Here is a 19,187-nt window from a genome sequence, read left to right as displayed (position 1 = left end):
GTCCATCCTGGTGCGGACACGAGCAGGGGAACATCGCCCCCCGTCCATCCTGGTGCGGACACGAGCGGGGGAACATCACCCCCGTCCATCCTGGTGCGGACACGAGAGGGGGAACATCATCCCCGTCCATCCTGGTGAGGACACGACGGCTCTGGACCCTCGCTCGCTGCTGGGTACCGCGGACAGCCCTGCCCTGCTGCGAACCCGCTCCATCATCTGTGCGGGACCCGAACCGCGAGCACGGGCGGGTCCGAGCTCTGACCCCCAAAACTCGCGGCTCTCCTCCCCGGACGGGGCCGTAGGAGCGGTCGGTACCGAGAGCCCTCCCGCTGATGCGGGACAGGCACCCGCGCTTGCCGATGCTCTTCTCGCCACCGCAAGCGAAGCCCCGCAGTGCAGCGACATCCCCCGCGCCTCGGGCCGGCGGGGACGGCCCCGGTAACCGGGATGCGCGGGGGCCGCAGGCATGCGCGGGGCCGCCCCCGGCCCGCCCTGCGCCGGGCATTGGCCGCGGGCGGCGGGGCGGTGGTGGCGGGGACGCCGCGCCCGCCTCCCGCCGCCGCTCCCCCAGCACCGCCCGGCCAAGTTTAAACACCCCCGGCCGAGCCGCCCGGAGTTCGCGGGAGTTGCCGGGGGCCGCGGCCCGGGCGCGGGGGCAGCGGCAGCGGCTGCACGGGGACCGCCCCGCCCGGAGCGCGCCCCGCCGCCGCCTATGCGGGCGCCGCGGGGCCGGGCGAGCCATGGACGGCGGCGGCGGCGGCGGGGTGCCGCCCGCCTTGGAGAAGAACGCGGCGGAGCTGACGGTCATGGACGTGTACGACATCGCCTCGGCCGTGGGGCAGGAGTTTGAGCGGGTGATCGACCAGCACGGCTGCGAGGCCATCGCCCGCCTCATGCCCAAGGTGGTGCGGGTGCTGGAGATCCTGGAGGTGCTGGTGAGCCGCAACCACATCAACCCCGAGATGGAGGAGCTGCGCCTGGAGCTCGACCGCCTGCGCCTGGAGAGGATGGACCGCATCGAGAAGGAGAGGAAGCACCAGAAGGTGCGGGCGGGGAGCGGGGGGACGCGGCGGGGCAGGGCTGCCCCCGCCTGCCGCAGCCGCTCGGGGGAAGTCGGGCTCGGGCCCCCCCGCCGCCGTTCTCCCCCCGCCGCCGCCGGGAAAACAAAGAGCGAGGCCGGGGTGCGGGCCGGGATGCGGCGGAGCCGCGGGAGCGGGCGGGGCACGCGTGCGGTACAGCCCGGCCGGGCTCACGGGCTCTGCGCTGATGCTGCCTTAGCGTCGCCGAGGCTTTGGGCGTGTTGTTGTTTTTTGTTTCCTTCCCTCCTGGAAGTTTCCTCCCTCCTTCCCTTTCTCCACCCCTTCCCCAGTCACTGCATTTCCTTCCCCCGTGTCTGGCCGATTCGGACTCCTGCTCCATCCCCTCTCCTGACGAGGGATAGCGCTGCTTCCTGCTAGGCCAGGAAAGGTCACTGACAAGAATACACTTTCCTCTCCGGGGCTGGGAATGATTTAGCAGTCTAGTTTTCCTGGAACAGACTTCGGGTTAGACAAATCATAGGAGAGAGATGGAGAACCAAGTGATTTCAGAGCAGAGTTGGAGCTGAAGAGTAGGGAAGAGCACTCTGCCAGATTGCTGCTCCATCCTCTGATGGCAAGATGTCCCTTGGCTTGTTTTGGGGTGGTCATAGTGTTCCCTGACCCCACTCCTATTGAAGCCCGAGGCAGAGAGCTTTTCCCATACCCTGTAAGCCTCTCATGGCAGGACAGCAAGCTCCAGTTACTGCAGTAAAAGTGGCAGATCTGCTCTTTAAACCATCCAGATAACTGATATAATGGTTCTTCTGGTAAATGACTATGCTAAGTCATCACTGCTGCCTCATGCCATTCCTGATTCCACACACAGAATCAGGATAAACAGGAGATGGGAGATTTCTGGAAGAGAGAACCCAAACTTCAAGATTTAGCTTAACTGGATAAATCCCAGTTTTATATTTCTAAAAGAGTCAGCTAAAGGACTTTCACCTAGCATATGGAAAATCCAGGATAAACCCTGCAACATTTTGCAGAGGAAGTTTCAGGGCAATGTCTCTGAAAAGGAAGGTAAAAGACCTTTAATGTACAAAGCCTTGATAAGTCTCAAGACTATGATAAAAGAAGGTCTAGAGAACAGATACAAATATGTTGAATATTTACCAAAGGCTGGGGGGGAAGCAGATACAGCACTGACCCAGTGTCATTGTACAAGTTGTTCTGGAGATGCTTCTGAAGTTCTCATAAGTATTAAAAAGTTTCCTAAATGTGTCAGCTGATCTCCCTGCCAGTCAACCACCTCTGCTCTGTCAGCTTCTCTGAGGGTCATGAAGGCTCAGGGAGTGTTTAAACAATTTACTTCAGCCTAAACAGATTTTAACAGGAAAATAAACTGCATGATACATACCTTTTATTTTTTTAAAATCAAGCTGGTTCCCAGTGCACCAGGTCCCTACAGAAATGTGCTCTCACATCTTCTCTGTGCCAATGTGAGGGTTTGAAGACTTTCACAGGACAGGTGCTGATAGGCAGAAATAATCTCAGATACTGAGAAGCAGTTTTTGATGTCAAACCCTCCAAGAAACACCCAGAAAAGCTTTTAGTGGTCCTTGCAGTAATCAGTTTGAGATTTCAGCACTTAAAATTTATGTGTGAATCTGTTTTGCTTGTAAACCTGGCTCAGCACCCACTGCCTGGGGCTTCCTGAGCTGGCTGGCACTGCCTGGCCTGTGGATGTGCCTCCCTGTCTGGTACTTCCACTAATGAGGACTCAAAAGTTAATTTCTGCTCCAATTCATTGGGCTCTTCAATAGTAATAAATGACACAGTTTGCCTAGGCAAACCTGGCATAGTTGTGTGTTTACAGTGCAGCCACATATAAATGATAAAAGTTTAGATTGTTTGGGGTTTGTGTGCATTCTATTTTGGTTTTATCAATATGCTTGGAAGTGATGAATGTGCTGGTTTATTGCTAAAATAGGTCACTGCGTTATTTTAGCTACAGAGTTGTAACAGGCAGCATCACTGTAAATAGTCCAGGTTTTTGGAAATATCAATTTCATTACAGATTTACTTTTCTCTCAAGATAAAGAATTTCAAGTACAATAGCTGATTGATTATATTTTCTTTCCTTTTTAATACTTAAGTCTGTGCAGCTTACCACACCTTTGCTATTTATTATTCTTTGCCACCTAATGTTTTCTGCAACATTTTTAGCAGCAATAGAGTAATAAATGATGGAATAAAATGGTATTTGGACCCAAAAGTCACCAGGAAGATGACTTCCCATTATCAGAGCATGCATTCAAAGCAGAGAGCTATCCTTTCATCTCTCAGCAGAGCTTATTTTAGCCTGGAGCTGTGCTTGGCTGGGTTGTTGTGTGAATGTGTTTTGTTGTTAGGTAGGAAAGGGGCATGTGGATGGATGTGAAAGTCAGCAGTGACTCAGCCTGGCTCCAGGGATTTGCATGCAGCTTTTTGTCTGAAGAGCATAAGTGAAAATGGAGCAAGGAATGCCCCCCACTGCAGAAGTGAGATATACAGAGAAGCTTTTGGAACAGGCAAGATTCTAAATACAACTGCTTTCCTTAAGGACTTTTTAATTTTTGTCCTGACTTGACCTTCATGAGGATTGGTGACAGCTGCTCTTGACACAGTGTCCCAACAAACGGGAGCTGTTTTGGCTGGCCTGGCTGCACTAACACAGACACCACTCAGGACATTCCAGCAGGACAATTTGCATAGGAGGCAGCATGGTTTGAGTTTGTGTTCACTGTGTGCACCAGGAGCTCTGCCTTTGCTGCACTGGATCACACACTCATCCATTTACACTTGTGGCTCATAGCAGCAATTCAGAGCAGGCTGTTCTGTCAGAAGGAGTTTGTCCACCCCTGAGCAGGCTGTTCTGTCAGAAGGAGTTTGTCCACCCCTGAGCTCCTGGCCCTGCTGTGGGATGGTTTGGGGGCTCTCTAACAGCTTTGCAGCTGCTTCCTGGGGTGCAGGAGGGAATTGGTCCTGGTGTTTGGTTATTTGACCTTGAATCTGGTCCTCACAGCACAGCAGGGTATGAGGAGCCATCCTTTGGGTAACTTGCTTTGCATCAGGAATGGTCCCCTCAGGTATTTCCATTCAGATGTAGCAAAGGGGGCTGTGGTGCCTGGTTTCCTGGTGGTGGCATTAGAAAAGCAGATGTCTTCTAAGAAACTCAAAGTAGTCTTATTTAATTGCTTTCCATAAGAATCAGTAGGATCATTACTAGTTTGAGCTGTAAATTGTCCAATCAAAGACTCTTAATATGTTCTAAAATATGAATGTGTTGTCCTGGTCTCCCCTATAGGAATTAGAACTGGTGGAGGATGTCTGGAGAGGGGAAGCACAGGATCTTCTCACCCAAATTGCACAGCTCCAGGAGGAGAATAAACAACTGATGACAAACTTGTCTCACAAAGACATTAATTTCACAGAAGAGGAATTTCAGAAGCATGAAGGCAAGTTTGCTACGTCAAATTCAGTCCTTGCTTTGTTACAAAAAGCAATACTTAATCAAAATACTTTGACTGGATATTCTGGTGTGGTTTTCCCCTGTAGATTAATTCAGATCTGGGTTTTGAAAGCTTTTTTTTTTTTTTTTTACCTAAATAGAAAATCTCTGAATACATGATGATACTGAAGACATGATAAGAGGTGGAGAAATGAGGGAAAGAAAACCAAATTTTTGTTTGGCTGAGAAGCATCTCTGGAAGTAAAGTCTAGATACACCTTTTGGTCTATCTCTTGTTTGGGTTCTCATTTTGCTGGAAGTGGATGAAACTCTGCCCAACACTGTGGAAGCTGCACTCCCTCTCTCCCTGAGGCTCAGTGCTGCTCACATGCACTGGGGAAATGCATAATTAAACCTTCAAAAAGTAAAAATTGTTAAACCTCTCAAGATACTTTTTAAAACAAATGCAATGCTTTCAAATTAGGAGTCAATTAGTGGCAAAGAAGTAGCTCAACATCAGGCTGACAAACTCCATGCAAAATTCAGAATGGCGGCAATGAGTCATGGACCATGAAGACTGACATTGTGTTATAAAGAACCAGCTTCCCCTTTGTTTTCTTTTTTTTCTCCTTCTTTTTTTTCCTTCCAGTGGCTATCTAGCTCACTGCAGCTCATGTGCTTGCATTTAAATATAGCCATACTCTTCACATCCAGCCAGCAAATGCCAGACGTGCTTTCCTTGTTATTTTTACTGTGTCTACCCATGTATGACAACACAAACAAAACCCATAGGCCCATTCCAGAGCTTAGGCTGAGATCACTGATATTCTTTGGCCAAAATATTCACTTGAAGTGAAATATTTTAATTTATATCAATTCCATTTAATTATTTGGATCTATTGTATCAAACCTGACTGGTTTTCTTTTAGGACATATTGTCATTAATGAGCAGGGATAGATTTGTCCCAAGTAACTTGTTTGGATAGTGTCAGAAAGCAGTTCTGCTGCTCTTTTTCAGTCTCTGTCCTTTGGTCTGATGTAGAGGCCAGAGAGGCAGCATTTCAGGCTCAATCCTTTGTTAGCTGGACTGGTTTTGAGCAGACACCAATGCTGCTATCTGAGCATGGTTGAGCACTGTGATCCCATCTCCCCTCAGCTCACTGCTCACTCACCAGACAGTGACAGGGGTGATTTCACACAGGCATCAGAGGCCACTGATCTGGGTGTGCAAGACCTTGAGAGTCAGTCCTGCCAGTCAATTCTCAGAGCCTTGCTGGAGTGTGATGAAGTGTTCATGGCAGAGGCTCCTGTGCAAGCAGGAGTGCTCTGTGCAGTCTGAGCAGAGCAGGGTTCCTGTGGAAGGACCTGTGACAGCAGAACACAAAACACAAGGGAGGGGTTGAGATGAGCCTCTAGCACCCATTAAAGTGGCTCCTCCCAAGGCCAAACAGAGCCCTGCTTGATGGTGCTGAGTGATTGGAATATCCCAGGAAAATGCCACATGCAAACTTGACCCAAGTGTGTCAAACAGGACGAGCAGGCTCTGTGCCACTGCAGGGGAGCTGCTGACTCAGCCTGGCTGTGCTCAGGGACAGGCAGCAGGATGGCAGCACCTGTGTGACCCTCCTGTGCTGCTGGACCTACAGCTCCCCTCAAAAGGGGCATTGAACCTGTTCTGGGTGTTGAGGTAATGGTGCAGTGCCACAGGCTCTGCCCGGCACAACTCTGCCAAGTTGTACGGACGCAGCACTGAACAGGTCACTAAACACAAAGAATATTCTTTTTTTTTTCTCCCCAGTTTCTTTTCTTTCTTTTCTTGGTGTCCTCCCCTCCAGCTGCTTTCCATTCTCTTGCTGGAACAACACCAGGATCACAGCAAACCACAGGAAACTGCTCATAGGATGTGCCTGGGGAAGCTGGCTGGGTGTGCCATTTAAGATCTTGCATTTATTAGAGTTTGAACCATTTAGAGATAATTATTTTACATTTAGGGCACTTAGTGATTTCCCTCTCCTCTTTCCCAGTGCCTGAGGAAATGGAAGGAGATGTGACTGTTTCATAAAACTCTCCACCTTTCCTTCCCCCCCCACTTCCTGAAATAAAAATTGTAGTGATCTGTGCACACAATTGAAGCCTTTTAGGTTCACCAAATGTTAGCAAAAAAAAATGAGCACAGTGGGAGGAAAAGTAGTCAGCACTGAATGGTATTTTTTCTTTAAATAGCACCTGCTATCTAGAGATCTCAAAGCATTTCACAAGTACTAATGGATACAGCTGCATTCACTACCTCCTTCTGAGTGAAACCACCAGTCTAAAGTTTCACTGCACTTCCTCTACTTCAAGGCAAAGTTTTGGATTATTTTGGGTTTAAATATAGGTGATGTTTCAGGCCCCAGCCCTGAGACTGGCTGCAGTGAGTGGATCCAGGGACCTGCAGTGAGGTTTGTGGGTACAGAGAAGTACCAGACCTGTCCCGTGAGAGAGGAATGTGGGTCTTTTAGCACAGTTAAGCTGCAGTTTGTGTTTGTGACACTTGTTCTCCCTGGTGGGTATGAGCTGGTACACAGCAAAGAATTAAAATTATCCTGTGAAAAACTAGAACCCAGTGCAGCATAGAGCTGATAAAAACCAGGGTCCAGAAATAGAGCAGGCAAATGTACCACAGAATTAAAAGGGGTGAGAATGTAACACTAGAATGTGAACACCATGTCACTGACAGTTCTTTTCTGGGCTTTGCCAGGAACATGTCCTGTGAACCAAATTCCTGGCCAGCCATGACCAGCAGAGCAGTTCCCTGCTCTCTGCAGTACCACAGCTCTGCTCCTTTAGCACTGAGGACTGGAGCTGCTGCTCCCCTGTTTGCTCTGGTCCCTCCCTGCATGGGAGCCCGGAGCTGTGCAGGAGTGCACACCCACCAGTGACTCCCTTTCCTTCTCTGGGCTTTGTCCTGCTCCACTCTGTCATCCATCAGTTCATTCTGTGGCTGACCTGGGAGCTGGGGCTCCTACAGACATGCAGCTAATTTCTCTTGTGGGAACAACTCTGGATTTCTCTGATGAAGGAAGAACAAAACCAGGAAGTCTGAGCTGATGTTAGAAAGTAGAGCCAGAGCCTTTCCTGGCTGGATACATTTGATGCATACAGAGAATATTTCTGATGTGGGAGCTGCTTTAATATAGTGAAAAGGAAGCAGCTTTCCAGCCAGCCCAGAGTGGGGAGTGCATTAGCACCACTTGCAGTTCATAAATGGAAGGAGCTGAAGACCCACATAACAAAGGACTTTGCCAAAGTGAGTAGGGTTAGCAGCAGAGCCTGGATCTGAGCTCCTGCTTGGGCTGGGCTTTGGCCAGGGGAGCCTCACACTGCCCTGGTTGCAGGGTTTGCATCTTCAAGGATGTTGTGCAATGTGATTTCATGTGATAGCTCAGGACCATCAAACTGCACATCTCTGTGCCATTCTCAGGGAAGGGCAGGGCAGGAGATTCATCATCTCACCAAGGTAAAACCTCTGCTCTGTGTTTGCTCTCAAGAGTTCATCACTGCAGTGCCAGATCCAAGTTATCTCTGTAATGGCAAATACAAGAATGGCTCCTGTGGTTTAGGACATTTCCTAATGATTCATTGGTCAGATTTAAGGTTAATCTAACCCTTTCTTTATTTTCAGACAGGATCAGTGTTGGATTCTTGGCAATGTTCCAAACTCCTTTCACCAGTGTAATGCTATCAAGTATTCTTCTCTCAAGTACAATTACTCTAAATATGAATTACCACACAATAGGATGGGAAAAGAGTAGCAAAACATGAGGAGAAAATATGTGACCATAATTCAGACTAAATTTTGGTTCTGCATTCAGGGTGGGGGTACCCTCTGAAGGTTTCATCTTGTTTTCACCAAACACAAAACTGGATTTCAACTAAAAATCAATCTCCTCAGCTGGTTTGGATCCAGATGCAATCCACAACAGTGATATGTTGTTCACATCTTACTGAAGATCCAGACCATCTTTTTTACAATTTTCACAAGGCCTTGGCCAGCTGATGCCAGAGATAATCACACAGATAACCAAGCCCCCTGGGGCATGGTGAGAACATTGATGTAAAACTACTAAGGCAGAGAGATGCAGCAGTGTCACTCACTGTTATAAATGTTTCTGAGGACTGTCAGTTCCTTTTTTAAAGAATCTCTGTGCAGGGGCTTTATGGAGTGGATTCTGTCATCTGTGTTCTCTGTTACCCTTAAGGTAACCTCTAAAGCATCTCTGTAATTCTACCAGCAGGCAACTTCCAGAGTCTACTTAAATATTCCTCATTGTTATTGTTCTCAGGCTCAGCAGCTCCTGCCTGCCCTTAGCTTGTGTTCTGTGTTCTTTTTTTAACCAGGGATGTCAGAGAGAGAGCGGCAAGTCATGAAGAAGCTGAAGGAAGTGGTAGATAAACAGAGGGATGAAATCAGGGCAAAGGACCGGGAACTTGGACTCAAAAATGAGGATGTAGAGGCTGTAAGTGGCTCTTGGTCTTCCTATTTCTGTTCTTTCTCACCCACACTTCCACAGCCTGGTTTTGAGTTTGAAGTTAACATAGAAAGAATAAACAGTGCTGGATTAATAGTCCTGAATAGCAGCTGAAGTGTCCAGCAGAGCTGTGGAGTGTCCAGAATGGTCAGGCTTCAGTGCAGTCCCACACCAGGGATGCAGTGTGCATCACTCTGCACGAGAAGGGCCAGCAGTGACCTGTTCAGATGAGTCACAGACTCCACTGTGACTCCAGGCATGACATGAGATTTGGCACTTTCTGTGCAATGACCTCCTTACCCAGATTTTGCTTCCCATTCTTCACACTGCCTCATGTCCTTAGGCCATGGGACTTTCCTGGTGCCAGTAAGGCCAGGCTTAGGTGATCTCTGTTCTGCCCAATGCCCCTGGCAGGTGCTGCAGCCTTTTGAGTTGGGGCTGTCCACACACAGCCAGCAGGTCACATCTGCCTTAGGAGAGAGCCCTGGAGCTCAAAGCAAAGCACCTAGAAACTGAACACCAAGATTCCTCTGTCTTTTCTTTCTTCTCCCCTGGGTTAACATTTGATTCAGAATCCCAGAAGCCACCCTATCCTTGAATTAATATCACAAGTGATGGATTTGCTTTTATCTGAAAAACTCCCTGTGCTAGGGGAATTTACTCTAGAAATCAATTAAATTTGGGTGACTGAAACTGTAGCAGATAATTAGATATTAGAAAAACTAATCTGGGGGTGAGGAGAGGGGGGGGAATTTTTCAGACTAAATGCAACAGGAACCCAACTACTTCAAGGTGGTGTTTGGGACTGGGCCATCATGGCTGAATGGCCACTGAGCTCTTGCATGGATGTTTTGCAGCTGCAGCAGCAGCAGAACAGGTTGATGAAGATTAACCACGACCTGAGGCACCGGATCACGGTGGTTGAGGCCCAGGGGAAGGCGCTGATCGAGCAGAAGGTGGAGCTGGAAGCGTATCTGCAAACCAAGGAGCAGGAGATGGGCAACCTGAGAGCAGAGCTGGGCAAGCTCAGAGAAAAGCTGCAGGGTGAGGACAGCCAGGCCAGCCAAAATGGGGAGGAAGTAAAGGTAAGAGGCACTTTGGGTCACTTTTTAAGCAGCCTTTTAAAAAGCTTTGGACTTCATACCAAGTACCCCTTTGCATTTTGGTTGTGGTAGTGTGTTTGCTTCATTTTCTTTGTACACACCTACCCCTTACCCCAAAGGAAAACAAACCAATTCTTTGGAGAGTCTGGGTTTTCCAAAGACAAACAGCTTCAGCTTTGCCAGACCTGCAAATATTCAAGGCCAGATGGGTCACAGGGGTGGTGGTGGCAGCTGAACCACAGTGGAACAGAAACTGCCAGAAGTGTCCCTGAGTCAGGGCAGAGCTCTGCACACCTGGTCCCTGCTGTTCTTATGGCACTTCAGCCAGGACTAAGCTGGTGAAGTGCTACCAAATCAACATATAAATATTTCAAGGCGCTTTTTAGAGGAACCAACTTTGGCCTTATTTCTGCTTTTGCTTCCTATTAGAATTTGTGCAGTGAAGTGTTGTGAGCACAGATGTTCGTGAAAAGCAAATGCTCCTGCTGGCAGAGCCAGGTTCTTGCAGAACAGGCAAAGTGACAGTCTGCAAATGGGGCTGGAGATCAGAGCAGCAGGAATGCAAATTTGAGGGGAGCTTCCTGAGAAAAACATGCACTGATCTGTTGATCCCCAAGTCCTCTTTATGGTTCTTAATATTTTCCTTTGTGCCTATGACATTACTTTTTTATTCCTGAAGCAAATGTACAGCATTTCCCTCTCCTAACGATGCTCTTAGCAGAGTAGGAAATGCAATAAGGGGTGTAATGATATTGAAGAACTTAGAGGAGCTCTATCACACAGAGCTGTTCAGCTTGATGCATTGGTAAGAGTCCATGGTAAATGCCTGACAGACTGCAGCAGAGATTGAAACATCCAGTGCAACATCCATTCATTTCACTGGCAACAGGCAGGAATACACAGCAAAAAGCAGAGACGAGTGCTGATGGGGTACCTTGGTCCCCTGGGAATGTGGCAGCCAGTGCTGTGCTAACATGTCACTGCTGAGCTGGGCAAGCACTGTATTAATGATGAAAAGGATTATTTCATTGCTGTTAATTCAGCCAGGACACCCAGCTTTGTAAACAGGGCTGGGGAGCCCAGGCCTGGAGCCAGCAGGATAAAAGTGTCCTCAGTGTCTGCAGAGAAAGGATGCATTCTTCACCTCTCTCCAACTCATCAGTTCCATGGCAATGGTGCCTCCTCTCATTAGAGCCGTCCCTGCTCCCTCTGCCAGGACAGAGCTCACACAGGAACTGCAGTGGCAAGGAGAAAACTGGAATAGCTGCATGCTCCAGAATGGCCATGGCTTGTTGGCCTCAGTCAAGGACATTTGCATTGGGTACAGGCTGCTCAGTCTTTGCTGATTTGAGCCAAATCTAGCAAAAATAGCTTCTTTGGGCAGAGATGTGGGACAAATATACAACCAAAAGGAGAGACACCAGTTCAGACCTATACCTAGGAGGTGAAGAGGAGGAAAAGTGTTTGGGTAATTTCCTTTGAACCTCTTGTTGCATTAATCTTTATTCCATGTAGTCTGTGCAAAGGAATGTGTTTGGATTAAAAGGGTGATCAAACTGTGCCCAAGTGAGCATCACTCTGCTGCCTCATCCCTGCAGGACAGGCACTGAAATTCACCTGAAATTCACCTTGCACCAGCCTTAGCCAAGTTCAGCCTGAAACCATAGATCAGTGTATTGCAAAACCATTTCACAAACAGGAGCTTAGAAGAAGGTAGAGTCAGGATTACAAGAAATGGACTTTGTAGAAATTTCACTACTCAACTCCTCAGATTTCCAGCTTGTATCCCAGCAAGCTGTCAGTGCCACACAGGAGCTCTGAGACTCTGATCTCTGCATCCTCCCACAAGGGTGAGTGACTGACCTGGCTGCTGGCAGCTCTGATTTCATGTGCTGGCCTCTATCAGTCCTTGCAAAAAGCATCACATTTCAAATGGACTTTGCTACATTTCAAATGTATTTTCCTGGAACAGAGTGTCCTGCATTTGATTATATTGCTATAAATCCTGTAGACCTCTTAAGGCTTGGAGCTGCTTTTCAGAATCTCAATTCCAAGTACCCTTCCCAGAACCTTGTGATTTATCATCATTGTATGTTTACATTAGAAGAAGACACCTCTTTGTGGGAGGAGCTGGAAGGAACTGGGTGACCCTTGCCATGCCATTTTTTCAGTGTTTAGATAAAAAACTGATGTTTGATTTACTCCACTTGTTAAAAGTATGAATTCCTAAAACTGACTTATCAAAAGTTGGACGTTTGAATTGGACAGTGAATTTAAAGCCCAGATTTCACTCTCTAGGCAGAACCAAACAATGATGATTGTCTCTCTGAGTCAGAGAGGATGGCAATGGACTTAAAAGATCCCAATCGCCCAAGATTCACCCTGCAGGAGCTCCGGGACGTCCTTCACGAGAGGAATGAACTGAAATCCAGAGTGTTTTTGCTTCAAGAGGAGCTTTTATATTACAAGAGGTGGGTTACATCTCCTCTCCTGTTGGATGATGTACTCAGGGAGACACAGGGCAGGTGTAGGAACAATAAATGTGCTCTGAAGTTCTGTCCACGTTGGTGTTTCTGCAAAGGCTTGTGCAGAGACTGCAAGAATGAACCTCAGTTTGAACCTGGCACCTCAAACTTGTCCTTCCCTCACTCCCAGGTCTGCCCTGGATCCTAGAAAGATTACAAACATTTAATAGAATTGAACTTCAAAAATGAGGATAGGGGTGGGTCTAAAATGAAAATTCTAGACCCTTTATTCAATCCTTTCCTCTTCTCCCTCTCCTTGTCACAATGGGGAAAAAATATTGAATGGAGACCCAGTTCTTGGTGCTGATCCTTGGTTGATCAAAAAATCTTCAATTGATTTGAATGGGTTTTGAACAGATCTTTTTGCATTACTTCATCAACAGTGCTACCTCAGATTGAACTGTAGATCTCAAAGTGCTTCCATGGCTTGGCAGGAGAACATTAATTATCTTTTCTTTCTTTCAAGTGAGGAAATGGAAGAAGAAACTAGATCCCCACAGCCTACACCCATAATTCAGCCAAAACCCACAACTCAGCCTGAATCTGGAATCAAACGACTGTAAGTAGCATATTTACTAAACATAATGGGTATAGTCTGTAAATACCAAATGTTTCTTATGCACAGGACAATTTTAAAGACTTGAAAAATTCAGATATGCATATGACAATTTTAAAGACTTGAAAAATTCAGATAACCACATTCCTACTGTATATGAGAGACACTAAATGAGCACTTGGAAGATGTGAAACAACAGTTGGTTTTGGCCAAAACTTTTGCCTCCATCTGGGACAACTTTCAGTCTTGGATTATCATTTTCCCATGACCTCACTGTGCCCATTTCCTTATTGACTGAAGCCTTTAGACCCTGACTTGCACTATGTGGGCAGCACAGAACCCTTCTCTTTGCTGAGCAAATTTGCTGCTGAGAGGATGGGCATTGGCTTGGCTAAGAGAACCCCACCTTTTTCTGAAATATTAATGCTGCTGTTGGAACCAAAGCTTACTGCCAGAGATGTGCTGCTACAAGAGTATCACTTTATAAAATCACTGTCTTGGCCAGTCCTTTTCTCTGCTGAAACTCCTTCCTGGGCATTTATTTATTCCAAATTAAGTCTTCTAATCTCACAGCAACTCTTTGGATTTTTGTGATACCGGAAGCTTAACTCTCTTAACTGCAAAAGTGATTTTGGAACAGTTGTTTCTATATAAAGAGTTCTTCCATCCTGTCCCCATGTCCACAGCCTTCAGTCCTTGTTTATAACAGCAGCAGCCCTGGGAGAGTAAATTCCATAGGAAGATCTGGACTGACCCAAAACACCATGGAGTCAGGAGGGCACTGTTGATTATTTGCAGTAGACTGCAGCTTTCTGCCTGTGCTGAGAGAAACCTTCCTCTCACATGAGTAGAAAATACATTTTGAGTTTGGATTTCAGTTCTCATTTGGTGACTGTGACGACGATGATGATGATGATGATGATGATGATGATGATGATGATATTGTGTTGCACAAGATCTACACTGTAAAGTTTCTCTTTTCTTTTACACTTCTTTTAGAGCTTTTTAAAGCTAATTTTATTGTAGGGAATGGCTGGTTTCAGCTCACACAGTTTGTGTTGTGCAGCTTCCATGTTTGATTTGAAATGCTGCCTTTGATGAAGCAAAGGCAGCATAAAAATGTAAACAGGGGTTGTAAGGCAGAGCACATGTTGGTGAGGTATTAGTTTTGACTCTGCCTAAGCTGAAATTTCTTATTTTAGGTGTCATGCTCTGTCCCCAGGTTTCACTCTGCTCTCTCTCCACTTAGCCATCATATTAAATAAGGGAATATCAAACTGTCTGCCTGAGTAATCTGAAGGATGGTAACAGTTTTCAGGTTTTTCTCATTCTTGCAGCCTGTCTGGATAGGATTTCTCTGCTGGGGTTTTATTTTCCTCCTCTTTCCTCTCTCTGTGTGTTGTCAACACTGTACTTGTAGTCGGGCTTTAAAAAGTCAGGAAATGTCACTGCTGGGCAAAGCAGAGAAGCCAATGTAGCTTCTGTCCTGTCCCAAGACCCTCCAGCTGCAGTCCCTGCCTGCTGTGAGGTGTCCCCGAGCTCCCTCCTCCCTCCCCAGGGTCCCTCTGCCTGCCTGGGGAACACCCTGGCACATGAACCCAGTGCTGGGATGAAAACTTGCAGTGCTGTTCTCTGCATGCAGAGTGCCTTTGCAGAGGAAATAGGGCTGCTTTTCCCTCTCTTTCAGAGTTTTTCTCCTGATTGAACAAAAAGCTGAAGCACAAAAATAGGAGCCCTCTCAAGGGAAGTTTTATGCTTGCCTGTGCAATGTGCCCTTTTTCCTTCACCACACAGAGTCTGAGGGAATGAGCCATATGGATGTGTAGCCTGTGCCATCCAAGATGTGCTCAGGTGATTCAGTGCTGCAAGTCCACAAAGAAAGGAGAACAGAAGCTACAGAAATCAGCATTTTTTCTGGGTTGGCACGTTTGGGGCAAACTCTGAGTTCTGATCTCAGATGCCTGACTTGTACATTTGTCTCTCCCACATCACATGACAGAGTTTTAATGAAATAATGTAACCAGGAGGCTTTACTGAGGAGGAAAAGTCCAAGCATTAAAAATGCTCCCTCTGTTTGGAGCAGAAAACACCCTTTTGTTTTCTCCTTAAGACTACGTGCTTGTTTGTCACTGATGTCATGCCTCGAACAGCCAGGAGTTTTCTTCCTATCCTTGCAGTCTACAAAAGCTGGTGTGTCTGTCAGTTCTGCAGCTCAGGATGTTGCACAAAAATAGAAATCCTGGCTGCTGTTAATGATCCAACAGTGCTTGCCCATTTGTTTTCAATTTTAATCTCAGAACAGCAGTGAGTGAGCTGGGGAGAGCTGCATTTGGTCACAAGTGAAATGTCTCTCGTGATTTCAACTTAATTTTTAATTGACATTAGTCCACAGTTCAAAAAAATATTTGGCACAAGGGAGAAGCTGTGAGGAGAATCCTTAGACAGACAGAGGGTGTGCAGGTATGGCTGGAGGTGTGCTGGCAGGGCTGTGTGGGACTGGCTGGGCACAGAGCACTCAGCTCTCTCAGCTCTGTGCTGCATGGATTGTCTAATGCTCAGTGCTGAACCCTCACAAAGAGCTCGTCTTGCTGCGAGCCAGCTCCAGAGTGCTCCTGCCAGAGCAGCTGCAGGGTTTCCCAAAAGCATGCAGCTGCCTGCAGTTGGCATCTTCCTGCATGAGAAGTAACACAGGTTCCTTTGGAACAGACACACAGGCCCTTTAACCACGGAGTTTCTTAGGAGGTTATTTCAAGAGTTCACCTGCAATACTGGTTTTTAACCTGAAAATATCAACTGTAACCCTTGTGGAATCTTTAACTGTAATGCTGGTCCTCTCTAACCCTGTGCCAATATCCAGTAGTCACAGCAGAGTCCTGTTTTGTATTTCTTAACACACACCTTCATCCTTCATTTCATTGTGTCTGTGCCTGTTTGTCTCTTGGAACAAAAACGTGCACTGTGCTCTGCATTGCTAGAGCTGGTCATACCTTGATGAAATCCAAGCCAGGTTGCAGGCTGCCTCACAACAGGAAAGTGGTATCTTTTAGAAATCCAAAAGCAATTGAACCTGCTCCAATAACTGTTTTTTCTGAACAAAAGTTTTTCACTGAGGAGAGCTGTCTTGGGTGATGCAGATCCCCCTCTCCCTGTAACGTGTCCTGTGTTGTAATTCAAAGTAACCCCGTGTATCATGTTTGCCTCTTTTCTTTTTAATGGAATGCCTTTTCTCTCCCTTGCTCCAGTCTTATCTCTTCTGTGTCTGTACTTTCCTGACCAGGATCTTTACAGCCATAATGCCCATGGTAGCAGCTGGATTGATTCCAGATGATCCCACATTGCAGCCAATAAGAAGACTTGTGTCCCTTGTAGGAATTTTTTTTTAATGTTTGGTACTGTGGTTTCCTCTTGCATGACCCTGTGTTAACAAGCACTGCTGGTTGCATTCTCCTGGCTGCCAGGGGGATTCCAGAGGATCAAAGTGCCAATCAGAATGACCAGTCAGTGTCAGTACTCATCCCAGTCCTCCATGCTCATCCTCAAACTGACATGTTCTCACCTTTTGCCATAATGTTGCCATGCTAAACCAATCATTATTCCTTGGAAAATCGGTGCAATATGCAGCTTTAACCAGCATCTGTTAATTCTGCTTCCTAAGCAAGGCTATTCACAGTTCTCACCAGTGTTCTTTGAGAAACTCGTTTCTAATAATTTGTTACAATCATTAGTTAGAGTTACAGAATGGAGAGGCTGATTTCCATATTAATTTCCACTGTTAATTACAGGCTGTTGCTTTCATGTCTTTCTATCTATGCCCTGTATATTTTGTCTCTAATTATGTATTTTGGAATAGAGTGTAAACTCTTCATAATCAATTCTGTCATCCAATTCTTGGCTCTCCCTGGAAGACATACTGATAATTGTTAATGCAAAGTCTCTTTGCATTAGAACTGCTGCTTTAGCAATCTTTATATTTACAGCAACGACACAGTTTCCTCTCCACACAGACAGGCTTTTTCCAAACATCCTCCATGAGAATTTTCTAGCCATAATAACAATTTTCATTGTTTCAGAAGGAATTATAAAAGCTGAACCCTTTAGAGATTTACGAACTTATTTTTCTCCTGCTTAATTTCCTGATAAAGTGAAAAATTACTGAGCTTTGTAACTGACTGTATAAACATAGCAGTCCTTTGTGTGGGCTTCCAGGCAGTAACCCTGAGCAGGCAGGACCAAATGTGAAGGCTCAGTCCCTAAACACTTCTTTTATCAGCTGGAGCTGGCTCTGGCCCTGAAAATATTCAGTATATGTGTGTGAACTTATGAACTCCTGTGATGAAGGTGGTAGAAAAGTATGAGGCTAATTAAGTGCAAAATACTTATTTCACTATTAAGGCTGCACATCTGAAGCCAGGAAATGCAAAAGTTCAGGTTCTGCTGGCACTGTTATTTATGTGCATTCAACTTGTGTAGTGGTGTATTTCCCTTTCTAATCAACAAGTAATTATTCCTAATATTCTCATGATTATCATCCAGCCTCCTGCGTATTGAGAGGCGTGGAAGGTTGAACTCCCTGCTCTGCACAAGGCAGCTGGGAGGGGTGGGATGATGGTGCTGAGGGGGATGAAGGGAGAGTGGGATTTGGGAGAATGCTGAGGAAGGTGGGCTCAGGGTCAGGTTTATGCCCTGACCAGTATTCCAGCCCCTGACGAAGCTGAGGTTCTATTGGCACGATCCCTTACTGTGGCAGCATTTAGCAGTTCCTGTCCTGGATCACAGCTGTGTGACACTTGGTACAGGGCAGGAAAAACAATCCTCACCTCCTGAAGCCCACCCAGCACTGAGACCAAAGGGATCCACTGCCAACTCAGTCCTTTGGTAGCTGGAACCACAACTTTTGCATTTCTCAGCAGGCCTAAACACTGCACTAACTCCTCCTGTACTGAACCCACAATGAACACTGAATTTGCTTAATCCAATAACTTCATCCCATACAAATAAAACAATACTAAGGATTTTTCCAGCTGTATTTTTAGCTGTATTAAATGGCTGTTGGTTCATGTACGTCATTATCTTAGAGCACCCAAGCTGTGTGACAGGAAATGACGTGCACACTCGTGTGCATTTGTTTAGAGCCTTCATCCTGCAAACTCTCATGCACATAGGTGCATTTATTCATTCCTTTTTGCAGGAATCAAGTCTATGTATCAAAACCTCTACACTGGGAAAAAATGTGGAGATTTAGTTTCTTATCTTATGAACTTCCCTGCTGACAACCTTAAAAAAAAATTATATTTCTGCTTTGTGGTAAAATATACAGATTTAATGCCAAAGATACCACTTTACTTATGCCAAGAAACTAACCTGGATCGTGTGGCTTCGTTACCTGAGGGCTGGGGAAGGGGGAACCCACACCTAAATGATACCTGCACCTTGTAGAGTCAACAGCATTTAGAGCTTATCTGAAGCTTCTGTAGCCAAACTGCTTGAGATTGCAATGACTCCATCCCTAACAACGTTCTGACATGCACTCCCATCAGGCTGCTCTGCCTTGATTTTCTGCAGATGCAAACAGAGTGTTTTGCTCGGTGTTTTGTTGTGCTGTGCATTGGGGTGGGGGTTTGAAGTGCTTTCAGGATGGTAAACACTGTTCTTTCTTCTCCCTCCCCCACTGCTCCCTTCCTGGAAGGTTTAGTTTCTTCTCTCGTGATAAGAAACGTATGCAGGCGTCACAGAAAAATGTCCACTTCCAGCAAACTTTTGGAGAATGGTCACATTCAAACAGAGATGATTCCTACATGGAACAAGGACAAGAAGCCCTGCAACACCTGTGACTAAAGCCCTGAGGTGTTTGGTTTGCTGCAGTAGATCTCGACAGTCTCGTAACAAGAAGCTTCTGTAAAGCATGGCAGCAGCTCGTCACTTCTCCTTGCCTTGCACACCTCGGGGGTTATTTCAGACTCTCCAAAAGGGATCCCTCACT

At 46.4% G+C, this 19,187-nt stretch overlaps 1 protein-coding gene across 2 annotated transcripts; it reads left to right on the top strand.

The window, feature by feature from the left end:
- The first annotated feature begins 707 nt into the window (after window positions 1–707).
- Window positions 708–19,175, top strand: RILPL1 (Rab interacting lysosomal protein like 1). Of its 2 annotated transcripts, XM_066562511.1 has the most exons (8): window positions 708–1,043; window positions 4,369–4,519; window positions 8,893–9,011; window positions 9,881–10,108; window positions 12,425–12,597; window positions 13,118–13,210; window positions 16,485–16,572; window positions 18,894–19,008. In XM_066562511.1, exons 1-8 carry the CDS (start codon window positions 741–743, stop codon window positions 18,897–18,899), a joined length of 1,161 nt encoding a protein of 386 aa, XP_066418608.1. In that variant the 5' UTR covers window positions 708–740; the 3' UTR covers window positions 18,900–19,008. The 2 variants fall into 2 exon arrangements, with proteins under 2 accessions (XP_066418608.1, XP_066418607.1); XM_066562510.1 differs by lacking the exon at window positions 16,485–16,572 and having other exon boundaries at window positions 709–1,043; window positions 18,894–19,175.
- The last annotated feature ends 12 nt before the right edge of the window (window positions 19,176–19,187 follow it).

This window comes from Molothrus aeneus, chromosome 18, assembly GCF_037042795.1.
Source record: "Molothrus aeneus isolate 106 chromosome 18, BPBGC_Maene_1.0, whole genome shotgun sequence".
In the NCBI taxonomy this organism is placed as follows: Eukaryota; Metazoa; Chordata; class Aves; order Passeriformes; family Icteridae; genus Molothrus; species Molothrus aeneus.
This window is presented reverse-complemented; position numbering and strand designations above follow the sequence as displayed.